Here is a 15797-nt window from a genome sequence, read left to right on the forward strand (position 1 = left end):
GAAATGTAAATCAAAACTCTGAGATTTTGCTTCTCACCCAACAAATTGGCAAAAATGATAGAAGCTGGGAGTAGTCAATGCTGGAAAAGATTGGAAGACTAATGCATTGTTGGTGGAGCTATGAATTAGTCCAACCATGCTGCCTTGTTATTTGGGATTATTCGAAGAGTGACTAAAACTTTTGATCCAGAGATTCGACTACTAGGCACATACATCAAGAAGATCAGTATCAAAAAAGAAAAGCTCCATATGCAGAAAGACTGCTCTTTTTGTGGTAGCAAAGAACTAGAAACAAGGTAGATGTCCAATGACTGCAAAAGAGCTAAAAATATTGTGTCAGATAAATGCAATGGAGTATCACTGTGTGTGTACTTAACTATGAATATATTGAGTGCTGAAAAGCATGGAAATAGCTGTGTATGGCAAGGTAAGTAAAACCAAAAAAGTCCAATATATACAATGACTAAACAAAATAAGTAAAACTGGGTGTTTCAAAATTATGACTGCACTCGACCCCAAAAAAGAGGTAAGATACCTCTCTTCCAGTTTTTTGCAGAGGTGGGAGACTATGGATGTGGAATTTTTTCAATGTTTGAGTTTTGCTGAACTTAATTTTTATTCTTTATTATAAAGGATGGCTCTCTGGGAGGCAGTAAAGGAAAAGATACACTGGGAGACAAAAATAACGTAAAAACAAAGGATAGCAATAAAACTATTTTGTAAAGTAATGCAAGATCAGTTATCAACCTTAGTGGCAAAGAAATCATTTTTTAATGACATATAAAAGCAAAGTTTCAGATTTCACGATCTAAACACTTCTGTGTACATTTTTTTTTTATTTTTCCTTATAGAGCAAAAAAAAAAAAAAACCCTGCAGGAACACGAGTTCTGTTTAGATAAACACTTATGTCTAAGAAATTATAAAAATATGACATCTTTCTTTTTTAGAATGGGGCTAGTTAAAATCTGAAACAGGCTATGGCAAATCTTTATCAAACATATTTGCCAAAAGTGCAAGAACATGTAATGATGGTACAGTTCAATTGCTGAAAACTGCATCAGATAAATCACTGACAGTCAGAAAAAAGTTTGGTGCAGCTAACACTGATCAAACAAAAAGAATGGAGAACCAAATGAAGGATGGAAGACAAATACTTCGTGTTTCAGCCAAAGTAACTGGGGAAGGCAAAATATGGAAACAAATGATTTTCCTTCAAAGTCCATATTCTGAACAGACACGTCCATGTGATATTTTTCCAGGCCTTTAAGATTCTACCAGGCCAGACCCTTTGCTGCTTTTGCTGCCTTCACTTTGTTTTTCCCTTTTCCCCGTTTTGCCTTTAGTTTTTTCCTTTGCCTAGGGTGCATCCAAAGAGGGTACTGTCCATGTTCATCTAAAAGACTCTTTTTGTTTCTTTTAACATCCACTTCCATTTTCGATTCACCTGAAAAAATAATGAAAATCTTACTATTAAAATTGCAAAACACAAGCAAAATTTTGTAGGATCCAGGAAAGAAGCAACTGGCTTATTATATCATAAGACTTCAATTTCTATAAATATCAATTTAATGGTAAAGCATGATATAGAGGACCTATGAAAGCAGATGTTATCTATTATCTGCCTCTAGACAAAGAACTAAAAAGTGTGCATAGTATGCTTTTAGATATATTTATACATCTGTGTCAAATGGTGGCCTTTTCTAGTGCAGGGGGGGGACAGAGGGAAGAAAGGAGGAAGATAGTTTGGAACTTAAAATATAATCAAATAAATTAAATTAAATTTTTAAAAAAAGAACAAAAATCTAAAAGTAAAGAAAATACTTTCAGCTAGAGGTATCAAGGAAGAATTTCCAGAGGAGGTGACACTTGGAAGTAAGCTTACAGGAAGATACCAGGCTATGAAAGGCAAAGAAGGGAATTCATTCCAGGAACAGTGGCTGTCCTAAATAGATGCTTGGAGGCACCAGGCATGTAACATCAACTGAATAACTAGAAGTCCAGGTCTGCTTAGAATATGTGAAGGTAGAACTAATGAGTAATAAAGGCTGAGAGACAAGCAGGAGTCACAGTGTGGAGGGCCTTAAATGTCAGGCTAAAGACTCTGCATTTTGCCTAAGCAACAGGGAGCCAATGAAGGCTTTTGAGGAATGGACATGGGCAGCTGTATGAAGAATAAATGAGAGAGAACAGACTCAAAGAGACCAGAAAGGAAGATTAACAATAATCTAGATGAAAGGTGATGAGGGTTTGACCTTGAGGGTAGCATTATCACCAAGGGAAAGGCACACACAGAACTTATACGTCTTGGCAACTGGTTAAATGTGAGGAACAAAGGAAAGGGAAGAATTAAAGTCAATTCCAATGTTTTCAAACTGCATGTTTAGGAGGACAGTGATAGTTGCCATCAACGAGATGAATAAATTTAAGGGTGAAGGAAACTGATATACCGCTGCCCATAAGACATCTAGATGGAGATGGTTAGCAGGTACTTCTACAGAACTGAAGTTCAGAGGAGGGGAAAAAAGACTGACTATATAGTTTTGGGACTCACCTCCGCAGAGGTGATAAATAATTAGTTATAGGAACAAAATTAACTCACCAAGAGAGACAATGCAGAGAGAAAAAAGAGCTGAAGACATAGGCATAGGGGATACCTATATTCAGGGGCAGTAGGATGATAAATAAGCAAAGGAGAAAGGTGAGAACCATTCAATAAGTGGGGGGTGGGGGGAAGACAGCAGCATCACAGAGGCCAAGGAAGGAAAGAGCATCCAGAAAGGGGAGATGTCAACAACACAAACGCTACAGGAAGTTCAAAGAGGATGAGAACTGAGAAAAAGGCCACTGGCTTGGGCAATCTAAGGCTGACTTGGACACAGCTGTGAACCTGACTGTCTGAGGAGAAAGTGGACTTTTGGGCATTTGAGGTCAGAGGAGCACTTGACAGAAAAGATTTGAAGAAGCCGCTGTAGGAGGTGTTAGAGAATGTCAGAGATTATCAGAAAAGATAATCATGTAGTGACAAGGATGCAATGTTTTTGCACCTCCATTCCTTCACTCAAACCTTCTGTTATGACTGCAATGCCCTCAACCTCTGCCTACTGATATCTCACTCATCCTTTAAGTTCAAATACCACCTCCTACAGGCAGCTTTCCTCGTTCCCCCAACTAAAAGGAACCTCCCCATTCTACCTGTCATAGAACCTCATTTTTACCTTTCTTAAATATTTACATTCTTATATTATATAGTGTGTAAGTCATCTCCTATACTAGACTATTGGTCCCTTGATGGTAAGGACTATATCTCATTCACCTTTGTATCTTCCCTTGAACATAATAAGGGCTTAATAAAAACATGTGAAATTACTGGTTAAATATTGAAGAAAAAAAAGTGATATAGACCATTGGTTACCAAGAGAAAATAAAGTCAAGCTCAAAGGGGGATGGGGGGTGGGGAGATGCCTGTCATTAATCAATTAATGAGCATTTATTAAGTGCCATTTATGGGCCAGGCACTGTGCTATCTAGGTGCTGGAAATACAAATCCTGAAACAACCCCCTAACGTCAAAGAGCTCAATATATATATATATATATATATATATATATATATATATATATATATATATACACACACACACACACACACACACATCTATATATTTAAGAACGAACATGTTACTTGCATCTAGCATATATATTCTATGTGTCTCTATAAAGAATACATATAATGTTTATATGTTTATACTTTGTGTTAATATTTCTAAATTCTTCTGCAAGTTACGACAGGCTTTTAGAGAGAGTTAAAATTGGATGGGACATAGAAATGCACGTAAGAATAGGCTCTTACATAAGCAGAATTCTATCTGGCTAAAATCACAATGGAATCTTTCATCATATCTTACATGTGATGGAGCTACTACATGCAAATGCCACAGATTTTGGCAACATATCACCAAGACACATAGTGCTTCACCATAAATACACAAAGCACTTTATCACAGAATGTGAAGGCACATAAACCCTAAAGAATTGCTCTACTGGTTGCAGATACTGCAATACCAGCATCTTTGAAGAATCAAAGGGCAAAGAAAAGGGTGCACAATAGGTACAAGAATTCAGCAGAAGCCTATCAGTGATCTCTGCACAAGCAGCATGGGAAACAATATTCAAAAAATATGTATGCTCAGAAAAGGCGTCAAGACTGGAAATTCAATGAGAGAGTGGGATAACAGATGGTCCACTAGAGTGTTCCACTGGTACTCACTGAACACAAAGAGGTAGCAGGTTTAGTGGATCTTCTGTGAAGGATCTGTGGGAAAACATCAACAAAAACTGCCCAGGAACAGACAGGATGGAGGAAGTGTAACCTGAACTGAAGAAAAGAGAGCCACGCAGGTAAGATCACAGATGCACTAAAATACTTAAGCACAGGAACTCATGGGGTATTGAGGGGCCTGCGTGTGTGGGTGTATGTGTATGTACTGTATGTGTGTGTTCAAGAAAGAAAAATAAAAGGGGAAAAACAACTGCACACCTAAACTTACCCTCTTGATCTTTCCCCACAGAGTCTGTTTTCTCTTTGATTTTTTCAGGTGCCACCACAGTTGCTATGTCCTTTACCTCTTCCATTAAAACATCACCACCTATTTTAAGTATACTTTTTAAGCGACTAAGCTCCTTCGGTGCATTTTTCTTTCTCTTTTCTGCCCGCATCTTCCTTTTCCACTTACTCCGTAGGCTTTTTGCCATTTTTACCTAAAAGTAAAAAATAATTTTTCTAAAATTAGAAAGTTTACTATCAAATTAATATAGCAAATATCTGAAAACCAGGTCAATAAATTCAAGTCACAATAATTTACCAAGAAAAGGTAACAATCCACATTCTGCTCATGTTAATTAAAAAGAATAGAGACTTGGGAACATTTTGTTTATTTAGTATATACCTTTGACAACCAATATTTTAAGTTATAATTAGAAGCCAAGAATTGTATTTAACCCATCCCCCAAAATTTTTAAGGGTTTCAATGTAGTTTATCAATGAGAATTTTGATAACCACTGCAGATAAAGACAATGGAGTCTTTGGAAAGGCAAGGAAGCCCCACAAGGGGGGATATGGTGACACAATTAGTCAACAGTATTTCTTCAATTGTTACTATGTACCAGGGCTGTGCTACATGCTGGATACACAAGTACAAAGGATGAAAAAATGCTTACTAGAAGAAAACTTACTTTCTAATGATGCAGACAAATATACAAAAATATATGTGTAGTACTGATATAAAATTAGGAAAATGTGTGTATATACATAGATAAAGAGTAGTTAAATATAAGGCAGTATGGGAAGGTCACTTCCGTTGGGGATAGGGGGGAAAGGATTAGGAAAGGCTTCATGCAGAAGATGGTGCCTGAGCTGCATCTTTGAAGAGAGGAACTCTCTTACACATGGGTAAGGGAGCTGAGGGTGTGAGGGATATCCGTCAAGGCAACTTGCACATACATAATGGACAGAAAATAAATGTCTAATTGCCTGACCACAGATTTAGAATTGGAAGAACTCTCTTCTAGCCCTTTCATTTCAAAGATGAGAAAAAGGAGAATCATAATACAAACACAACCATCAGAACCTGATACAAATCCACCTCTCCTGACTCCAAATTTAGCCTTCTTTCCACTGCACTCCCAGTGGCTCAGGTTCACAATCTTGATACTACCCTCAACTCCTCACTATCTCACCTCTTGTCTTCAATAAGATGTCCACCTTCACATCTTTTCTGAGACCTCTTCTCTCCAACTACAACTTTACTTCAGGCCCTCATCACCCCTCCTTTAGATAATCCAGCTTCCCAATTGATCTTCTCTCACCATTCCAATTCATTCTACTGCAAACTAACTGTCCTTGTCCAAAGGACCCATGATGAAAAATGTTATCTCTACTTCCAGAGAGAGAACTAAAGAACTCTGAGCACAAAATGAAGCATACATTTAAATTTTTCTTTATTTTTCTTGGGGGTTTGTGTTTTCTTTTTTTTAAAATGTTTTCAACACTCACTTCCATAAGTTTAAAATTTTCTCCCCCTAAATGTAGAACATGGGTTCTACACATACATTCCTATTAAAGTGTGTTTTCTTTTGTAATATGGCTAAGAGGAAAATATGTTTTACATGACTTCACATATATCATATTGCTTGCCTTCTCAAGGGGTGGGGAGGAGCAGAAGGGAAAAAATTTGGAACTTAAAATTTTTTTAAAATTTTACATGGCACTAGGAAATATCTAATGAAATAAAACTTTTATAAATTATTGTGAAAGCATATGTGACCATGTGACCCTCCTGCACCAAGGCCAGTGACTTTCTATTGCCTCTAGAATAAAACATAAACTCTTCTGCTGAACGTTTAAAAGCCCTGAGCAACCTGCCTCCAACTTCAACAGAAATTATTACTCCCCCTCCTGACCTTAGTCATCAGCCACATCAGCAAGCATTTATTAAGCACTTGCTATCCCTGGGCACTGGAAAATACAAAGAAAAGCACAAACAGCCCCGGTCCTCCATGAGCTCACTATCCAAAGGCTTCTCTACTACTCACTCAAGACTCCTTCCTCATTCATAACAGAAAGGGACTAGAATGGATGAACTGAAGACCCTTCCAATTCTAAAAATTCGTGACAAGTCAATTCTTTTTTGTTCGTGTTCGTTATGTGGCATCCCCCCCCTCCCCACCCGTGGTTCACAACCTCATTACTTGGGTCTCAGAGACCCCCTTTTTTTTTTTAAAGATGCCCCTTTTTTCTGCATGAAGCCTGATCCCACCCACACAGCAGGGGGTGACTTCCTTCCCTCACTATTTCACATTCAACTACTCTTGTATGTGTATTTATCTACCACCTTTACATTCTGAGGACAGGGGCACGGGCACGGGCAGGGGCTGTTTCCATCCTTAATGCACGTGGTAAACACTGGTTGCCTCATTAATTCATTAACTGGCAAACGTCTCCAAGGCACCCCGAAGCCTCCCCTTCTCTAAGTGGCCCAAAGGCCACGCGGGGCGGCGAAAACAACCCGGAACTCGGGCACCTTCCGGCTCTCGCCACGTGACCCGCAGGGGAGTCCCATTCCCCAGCTGGGGCTCAGTTTCTCCCCCCGTCTAACGAGGGCACTCGCAAGCGGAAGCCCAGGGCCTTCGCGCCGGGGCTGCTGCCGGAGGGAGCTCGGCAGAGAAGGCCCAGGCCGGACCGAACCGGGCCGGGCCTGCTTCCCTCCCTCCGGGGCTCGGCGGCCAGGCTGGGCGCTGCTCCGGAGAGCCTGAGGGAACCCCCTCCGCGCACCGACACTCGCCATCCCGGGCGACAGCCGCTAGGATGTGGGAAGACGTGCAGGACTCACCTGGAACTCGTGGCCCTCGGAGCCCACGGCGAGAACCACTTCCGCCCGGCGAGCTGACGCACTGGATTCTGGGAGCGGAAGCCGCGTCTCCGACCTCAAGGGGCGTGGCTTTCCCTGACTAGGCTGGGTTTAACCCTTTCGGTGCTCCAACCCCTCCAAGTCAACGCCTCCTACCGTAATAGCTTACTTACGCTTCTGTGGTGCTTGCTATACGCCGCGCAGACACTACCTGGGTGACCCTGAGCAAGTCATTTCACCGTGTCTGCCTCAGTTTCCTCCTCTGTAAAATGAGCTGCAGAAAGAAATGACAAACCACTCCAGCATCTTTGCCAAGATAACCTCCAACGGGGTCACCCACTGTCGGATATATATACATACACACCCACACACACCACACACACACATATATGTCTGTATGTATAAAACAAGCAATGGAAAGTTCCCCGGATTTGGGGTCAGAGGACCCGGGTTCAACCCCAGCCCTACGTGGGAGGCACAGGACCTGAAATCAAGAAGACTTAGCTTGAATGCTGCCTCTGACACTCATGTCTGGAGTGGTCCTCGGACACTTATACCTGGGCAGGTAACCTAGCTCCTGTGGGCCTCGGTATCCGTATCTGAAAAATGAGGGGTTTAAACTGATGACTTCTAAGTTCCCTTCCAACTCTAAATCTATGGTCTCCTGACCCTGGATAAGGGGCCCTCACCACCCTGGACCCTCAGCTTTCTCTTCACTTGTATGAGGTGGTTGGAGACATGACCTTTAAGGTCCCTTCCAGCTCTGAATCTATTATTTCCTTACCGTCTAAAACCTTGGATTCTAAGTTAGGTCTGGACTGACAGCCTTATCCTCATCTATTAATTGAAGCTGTCTGGAGGTTGATACTAGAATCATAACCAGGAACCTCTTCCCCTGGAAGCTTACTTCACCCCTGGATGTCATAAAATGGAAGTACCCTCCAGCTTGGGGATTTTCTTTCTATTTGGCTGGTTCCTCCTAGAGTCTTTATTTTGAGGAGGAGGCCACGGCCAGCTGTTCTCCTAGCTCTTCTGGTCTTTATTAACAATACCCCTCCTCCCCTTTCTCTATATCCACAATCCACCTTCCCTACATTTTTCAGCTACATCTTACATGTCTGTATTCACAGTACCTGGCACATAGTAAGGGCTTAATAGATGCTTGTTGATTTATTATAGACAAGCCACAGTAGTTGCATTAATTTGAGTGCCTTTTATGTGTCAGACATTCTACTGGGCTCTGGAGATAACAGAGGCAAAAACTGTCCGTGCTTTCAAGTGTAAGACTAACCTAGGAAGGAGAGAGAGAGAAAACAAGAGAGAGAATGAGAGAGAGAGAAAGAGAGAGAGAGAGGAAGGAGGAGGAGGAGGAGAGAGAGAAAGAGAGAGAGAGAGAGAGAGAGAGAGAGAGAGAGAGAGAGAGAGAGAGAGAGAGAGAGAGAGAGAGGAAGGAGAGAGAGAAGGAAAGGAGAAAGAGTGAGAAAGAGAGAGAGGAGAGAGGGAGAATCCCAAAGATCAGGCACTGGTAAGGCAGCTGAGTTGCTAGGGTAGTGACTTTTGGCAGTCATACATACTAATAGCCCTTTCTATTAGACTTTATGCTATATATATGTATATTCTGCTTGGGTCATTAATGCTCTCCTTCCTCGTCTTTCCTCCAAGTAGGTTTTCCTCAAGTGCTGAGGGAATCTTATAAAAACAACAAACACCACAAATCTCTCAGACTAAAAGAGACTGTTAGCTCACAGGGTACATGAACTTCCTGATCTCATGATTTCTTTCCTCAAAGGGAAAGAAGACAGGTCTTGATCTATCTGTCTATATTTGGTTCTGAATGTTTCAGTGAGGCCTATGAGAGTCTTAACATCGATCCTTCCACTATGCTTCTCTTTCTTCCATCTATCTCCTTGTTTAGCTCAGCTAAAAGTATCTCTCATCTCCCAAAGGTAAAATCTTTTCTTATCCGTATGTCAATGCATTTAGTAAAAAAGGCATTTGAGATCTAGTATTGGGCAGCACTCAATAGAGTGCCAGGCCTGGAGTAAGGAAGACTCATCTTCCTGAATTCAAATCCTGCCTCAGACACTTACTAGCTGTGTGACCCTGGGCAAGTCACAACCCTATTGACCTCAGTTTCCTTATCTATAAAATGAGCTGGAGAAAGAAATGACTAATGACTTCAATATCTTTGCCAGGAACACCCCAAATGGAATAACAAAGAGTCAGATACAACTGAAACGACTAAATAACAACAACATAATGTAGCAAGAATGAGTTTCTTTTAAATTTTACATTCAGCTTTACTACCTCCATGGTATTTCCAGAGAAAATCACAGTTATCATAAATTTAGAGCTGGAAAAGACTTCAGGAACCATCTATCTCAATCCCCTCATTTTACACTGGAAGAAACTGTATAATCAGGATAATAGCTTCTACTTCCCAAGGTTGCTGTGAGAATCCAAGAAGATATGTGTGCTTAAAGCACTTTATAAATGCAAGTTATTATTAGTCACTGATGCAGCTTGTCAAGGAATGCCCTAATAAAGGTTCCGAAACTTTTTTGTGTTATAGATTCCTTTGGCAGTCTGTTGTATGGATACCTTCTGAGAAAATTTTAAATGCATAAAATTTTTAAAATACTTAAGATTAGAAAGAATACTAATTGTATTGAAAATTGAACTGCATGAAAATGCAGTTCTCAAAAAATTCTTTTTGGAAACGAGTCTATGGAGCTCAGGTTAAGAATACTGATTTACGTTGTATTATGTCTACTACCCATATTGTTCTGAATGACATCCTGAAATGATTACATGGGAGACTGAATTAATCATCCTTATTTTGTTAAGTACTCAAGTTTATTTTGATGCTGTGATGTACAATTCCAGAAAATAGGTGAAGCCTGGCTGATTTTGCCTGAGACTGCAAAATTTCTGATGCTGGGAAGGAATGTAAGAGATCACTGGAGACAAAGTCTGTTCTTTGTTGTTCAGTTGTTTCATTCGCGTCCAACTCTCCATGACCCCACTTGGGGTTTTCTTGGCAAAGATACTGGGGTGGTTTGCCATTTCCTTCCCCAGCTTATTTTCCAGATGAGGAAACTGAGGTAAACAGGGTTGTGACTTGCCCAGGGTCACACAATTAGTAAGTGTCTGCAGTCAAATTTGAACTAAGATCTTCCTGACTCCAGGCCTGGTGCTTTATCCACTAGATGACCCAACAAAGTCTGTGGACAAAAATAAAGCTATCAGTGTTTCTCTGTAAGAGCCTCTGGGAGTCAATGGATTGTAAAGTTGTGACTCTTTGGGGGAAAAGCTTTCTTTCTTTTCTCACCTGAAAGGTAGGAAAGAACAGGTAATCCAACAAGAGGAGGTAATCCATTCAATTCAGTTCTATAAACATTTATGTTCTAGGCACAGTGTTAAGCTCCAGGGATACAAAAAGAGGTAAAAGACAATCCCTGCCCTCAAAGAGTTTATAATCTAATGTTTAAAGTAGGACAGGGCTGCTAGACAGTGACACGGTAACCAGGAGAGAAAGAGAAGATAGGAAAGCCAGTTGTATCCCTGAAGCACAGCCATACTGCAGGGATAGTAAACCTGCTAGAGAGTATGGTGAGAGCAAGAGGCTGGAGAAGGTAGCAGTTCTGCCCCATCTGTTGAGAACCACAGTGGTAAATCCTCCACCTCTACCTCCTTCTTTTTACTGGCTCTCACTGAGGCTACTTGCCATTCCTTTTTTTCTTTTAAATAAATGGTCTGTTCACTTTTTGTATTAGCCAAGTATTCTAAAAAAGAAAATATTTTCTCTAAAATGACATTCAGTGTGAGTAGAGTGAAAGCCTATGGGGTGGGAAGAACAGGAAAAAGGAGGGGAAAAGAGGAGAAGGGAGGGAAAGAAAGAGGATGGGGAGAGGGACAAAGGAGGGAAGGGGAAAGAGGAGGGAGGGAGAGAGATAGGAGGGAGAGAAAGAGAGAGGGAAGGAGATAGGGAAAGGGAGAGAGGGAGTAGGGGAGGGAGAGGGAAGGGAGAAAGAGGGAGGGAGGAGGAGAGAAGGAAAGAGGGAGTGGGGAGAGAAGGAAGGAGAAGGAAGAAGGGAGGGAGAGAGAGAGAGAGAGGAGAAGGGGGTGGAGAGAGATTCCTTATTCGGTTCTACCAAAACCAAAAAGATTTTACTGCTCAGTATTATTACTCTCCTTACACACTCCAAAGGGGAGAAAAATACACAAACCCATGCTAGTCAAAAACAATGAGCTAAACGGTGGTATATTAAGCAATGCATTTGCAGGAGGAAGCTTTTTGCAATACACTGATTTTGAGCAATTGTTTCTCATTGTTCTGCCCTTAACAGGTAAAAAGAAAAGAACCTTCTCCACTCCTCAGGAGCAGAGCCAAAGGCTGTGACCAAAGGAAAAGTCATGGTTATGGGGAGAGAATGGCTACTTCCCCACAACAGTGGGAACTCTAAAGAAGGAATAGTTTTCCGGGCAAACCAAACATCTCCACACCCCAGCCACTGTTTTTTAGAGTAATACTTTGCAGTTTGAAAACAGAAGTTAGAGAATGGAAGATTCATTCAGAGCACTGGGGTTGGAGGGAGTCTTACTTGGTGCCACAGCAGCCCTTGTAACTTGTTATCAGGTAACAATGGTTCCAGCACCCTAGCAATGATAATAAAGGGGCCCACAGTATGCATTGATTTTTGTACCACTTATTACTGTGAGGATCTTCCAACATGGCAAAATGGAATTCATAGCTAATGACCAAGAAAACAGGACCACTCTAAACTCCATTACTTTCACCAACACATAAAGTTTGATTGGTGATGCTACAAACAAAACAATAAAGTTGCGATGAACTCCACCACAGTTAATGGTGCCAAGCAACTCATTGGTCTCATATTGAATGATATAATCATATATACATACATGGATACATATATATGGGGGATTATTGTGTGTGTATACATGTATGTGTGAATGTGTTGTATGTATACGTGTATGTATATGTGTATTATACATATAGACGTGCCCACACATGCATAGATATACACAATCATATCCATCCAGTCACAGTTCACAGTGGCTAATGGCATAGGCCAAAAGGAGTACAAAGAAAATACCAGAAGTTTCTATCCAGAAGTGTTTTATATGGTTTTGGCCAAGTTGAAAGAAATTGCTCAAGTTTTGGGAAGACTTACAAATACTGTAGTGATGGTATCATCCTACCTCAATGATTCTCAACATCAGACCACCAAAGGTGCTGGAACTATCACTGATCTCAATGTATTCTGAATCATCAATGCTGCTATTGCCTATGGCTTAGATAAAGAGGTTGGTGCCAAAAGAAATATGTTATCTTTGACCTTGGAGGTGACACTTCACTTTCCATGTCTCCACCCTGTGCACTTTGAAATTGGCATCTTTGAAGTCAAGCCCACAGCTAGGGATATCCTCTTGGGTGCAGAGGACTTTGGTGACCATATGGTCAACCATTTCATTACTGATTTCAAGTACAAGCACAGGAAAGATACCAGTAAGGAAAAAAGGGCTTTTTGCTGCCATCACAAACCTTTGTGAACATGCAAAGTATACCCTTTCTTCCAGAACCAATGCCAGTACGGAGGTTGACTCCCTGTATGATGGGAGTCTTCTCACCTTTGCCCATTTAAAGAGCTGAATTATTGACCTCTTCTGGGCACACTGGATGAAAAAGGCCCTAAGATCAATCACAGACCTATGACATTGTCTTGGTGAGTGATTCCACTCACATCTCCACAAACCAGAAATTTGTGCAAGATTTTAATGTCAAGGAACTGGAGTATCATTCTTGATGAGACTGTTGCTTATAGTGTAGCTGTCTAGGCTGCCATCTTGTGTGGGAACAAATTTGAGTGCTTCTTAGATTTATGAAGGAGAGTGAAGTGACAAGTGGTAACAACCTACAAGTCCATTTTGAGCTCACGGGAATCCCCTCTTCTCCCACTCCCGATCTTTGAAACTGATTCACTGATAAGGAACACCTAAGCAAAAAAGACATCAGTCCCAGTATGAATCCCAGAAGCTAAGAAATACAAGGCTAAAGTTCAGCAAAGAGACAAGGTGTCTTCCAAGAACTTACTTGAATTTTGGGAAGGCAATTTTTGATTTATCAAATATGAAGTTTAAAAGACATTCCCTCTCCCAGTTGATAAATGGTCAAAGGATATGGACAGTCAGTTTTCAGATGAAGAAATTAAAGTTATCTGTAGTCATATGAAAAAATGTTCTGAATCACTATTGATTAGAGAAATGCAAATTAAAACAACTCAGGTACCACATCACACTTATCAGATTAACTAATATGACAAAAAAGAAAATAATGTTGAAGATGTGAGAAAATTAGAACACTACTGCATTGTTGGTGGAGTTGTGAACTGATCCAACCATTCTGGAGGACAATTTGGAACTATGCCCAATGGACTATCCAGCAATATCACTACTAGGTCTGTATCCCAAAGAAATCATAAAAGGGGGGAAGGATGTACATGCTCAAAAATATTTATAGAGCTCTTTTTAGTGGTGGCAAAAAACTGGAAATTGAGGGGATGCCCATCAGTTAGGGAATGGCTGAATAAGCTGTGGCATATGAATGTAATGGAATATTATTGTGCTATAATAAATGATAAGCAAGATTTCAGAAACAAAAAAAGCTGGAAATTCTTGCATGAACTGATGCTGCATGAAGTGAGCAGAACCAGAACACTGGAACATAGTAACAGCAACATTGTGGAATGATCAACGATGAGGGACTTAGCTCTTCTCAGCAACACGATACAAGACAATTCCAAGACTCATGGTGGAAAATACTATTCACACCCAGAGAAAGGACTATGGAGTCTGAATGCAGATCAAGCATACTATTTTCACTTTTTTGGTTTTTTCTTTCCCACATTTTTCCCTTTTGTTCACATTCAGCTTCTTTTCACAGCATGACTAATGTGGAAAATGTTTTTAATATGATTGTACATATATAACCTGTATCATACTGCTTGCTGTCTTGGGAAGAAAAATTTGGAAATCAAAATCTTGTAAAAGTGAATATTGAAGACTGTCTTTATATATAATTGGGAAAAAATACTGTTAAGTGGGAAATAAAAAAAAATAAAAGATGTTCTTAAAAACAGGGACCATGAATAGTATGAAATCATTAAATTTTCAACTATATTTTACGAGGTTATGAGAATAATATTGCTATATATATGACATATATCAAAGCAGTCATGGCTGCCTTATTTAAACAGGAGATTAAATTCTTAAGAGAAAGTGAGTTTTCATTTTATGTTAAGCATAAATCCAAGTCTTTACTTTGTAATTTAAAATACTTTTCTTAACATACACAGATCTTTAAGAGAAAGCAGAACTGAATGCACTGATTAATCACATGCCAAGACCATGTGTATACCAGTAAAAGCAAAACAAGTCACTATTACTAAAATACCAACTGCAGTATTAAAATGTACCTAAAATAATCTTATTTTCAAGTTAAATGCTCTACCCACTTCCCTGGAATGATGATCTGGTGATATTTATGGGAAAACATTTGGCAGACTATAAAGGTATCTTACAAACCTGACTGATAAACATTCATTTCTTCCTGATCAACTTTCAGCACCACACCCCTGCTTTCCAGCCTCCACCTTTGACCTGAAACTCAAGCTGCCACCCTAGGCTTGTGATCTGCTCCTTTTCTAGCCTGGGAATTTGCCCCCTCTTTAAGTAACCTGATGGGCTCCTACTCTTGGAAACTCACCATACTGGTGATGAATTAAGTCTGGACACCTAAAAGAACTTACAGCAGTTTAGAACTCCCAAACTCAAGCAATCCACTAACCTCATCCTCTTCAGTAACAGGGATAGCACCACTACATCAAGGTATTTCCAGCCATCTTTATACCACGTCATTACAAGTAGCATTTCCTCTCGTTGGGAAGCTCATGTAGGCTTCTACAAAGCCTCAACATTAGGGAATGCTACAATAAAATAAAATTTACCTAAAAAAAAATTAGGGAATGCTTATCTGTCCTTAAGAAAAGCTTTCATAATGATCAAAATTAGAGTGGTAGAGTGCTAAACCTTACTAGCTATGTGGGTTGAGGCAAGTCATTTAATCTCCACATAGCTCAAGTACACATACATTTTATATATATATAGACACACACACATACATATATACGTAAATATACACACATACATTTTTGTTTAGTCACATCTGACTTTTCGTGACCCTATCATGGACCACATCATGCCAGGTCCTTCTATCCTCCACTATCTCCCAAAGTCTGTCTAAGTTCATGTTGGTTGTTTCCATGACACCACCTAAGCTATCTCATCCTCTGCCATTCGCTTTTCCTT

At 40.2% G+C, this 15797-nt stretch overlaps 1 protein-coding gene across 1 annotated transcript; it reads right to left on the reverse strand.

Moving 5' to 3' along the window:
* Positions 1-748: 748 nt before the first annotated feature.
* LLPH (LLP homolog, long-term synaptic facilitation factor) lies at positions 749-7496 on the reverse strand. The gene is made up of 3 exons (XM_072655287.1): positions 7389-7496; positions 4547-4757; positions 749-1445 (listed from the first exon to the last, which is right to left on the reverse strand). The coding sequence occupies exons 2-3, from the start codon at positions 4749-4751 to the stop codon at positions 1273-1275; spliced, it is 378 nt and encodes a 125-aa protein (XP_072511388.1). The 5' UTR covers positions 4752-4757; positions 7389-7496; the 3' UTR covers positions 749-1272.
* Between the last annotated feature and the right edge of the window lie 8301 nt (positions 7497-15797).

This window comes from Notamacropus eugenii, chromosome 3 (assembly GCF_028372415.1).
Source record: "Notamacropus eugenii isolate mMacEug1 chromosome 3, mMacEug1.pri_v2, whole genome shotgun sequence".
NCBI classification, from domain to species: domain Eukaryota; kingdom Metazoa; phylum Chordata; class Mammalia; order Diprotodontia; family Macropodidae; genus Notamacropus; species Notamacropus eugenii.

What these genes read in the sequence shown, in the direction of transcription:
- LLPH (XM_072655287.1), bottom strand. Translation starts at nt 4,751, where the DNA reads ATGGCAAAAAGCCTACGGAGTAAGTGGAAAAGGAAGATGCGGGCAGAA. An exon ending in TGTGGGGAAAGATCAAGAGG is followed by an intron (nt 1,446 to 4,546) that starts GTAAGTTTAGGT and finishes TTATTTTTTCAG; the next exon opens with GTGAATCGAAAATGGAAGTG.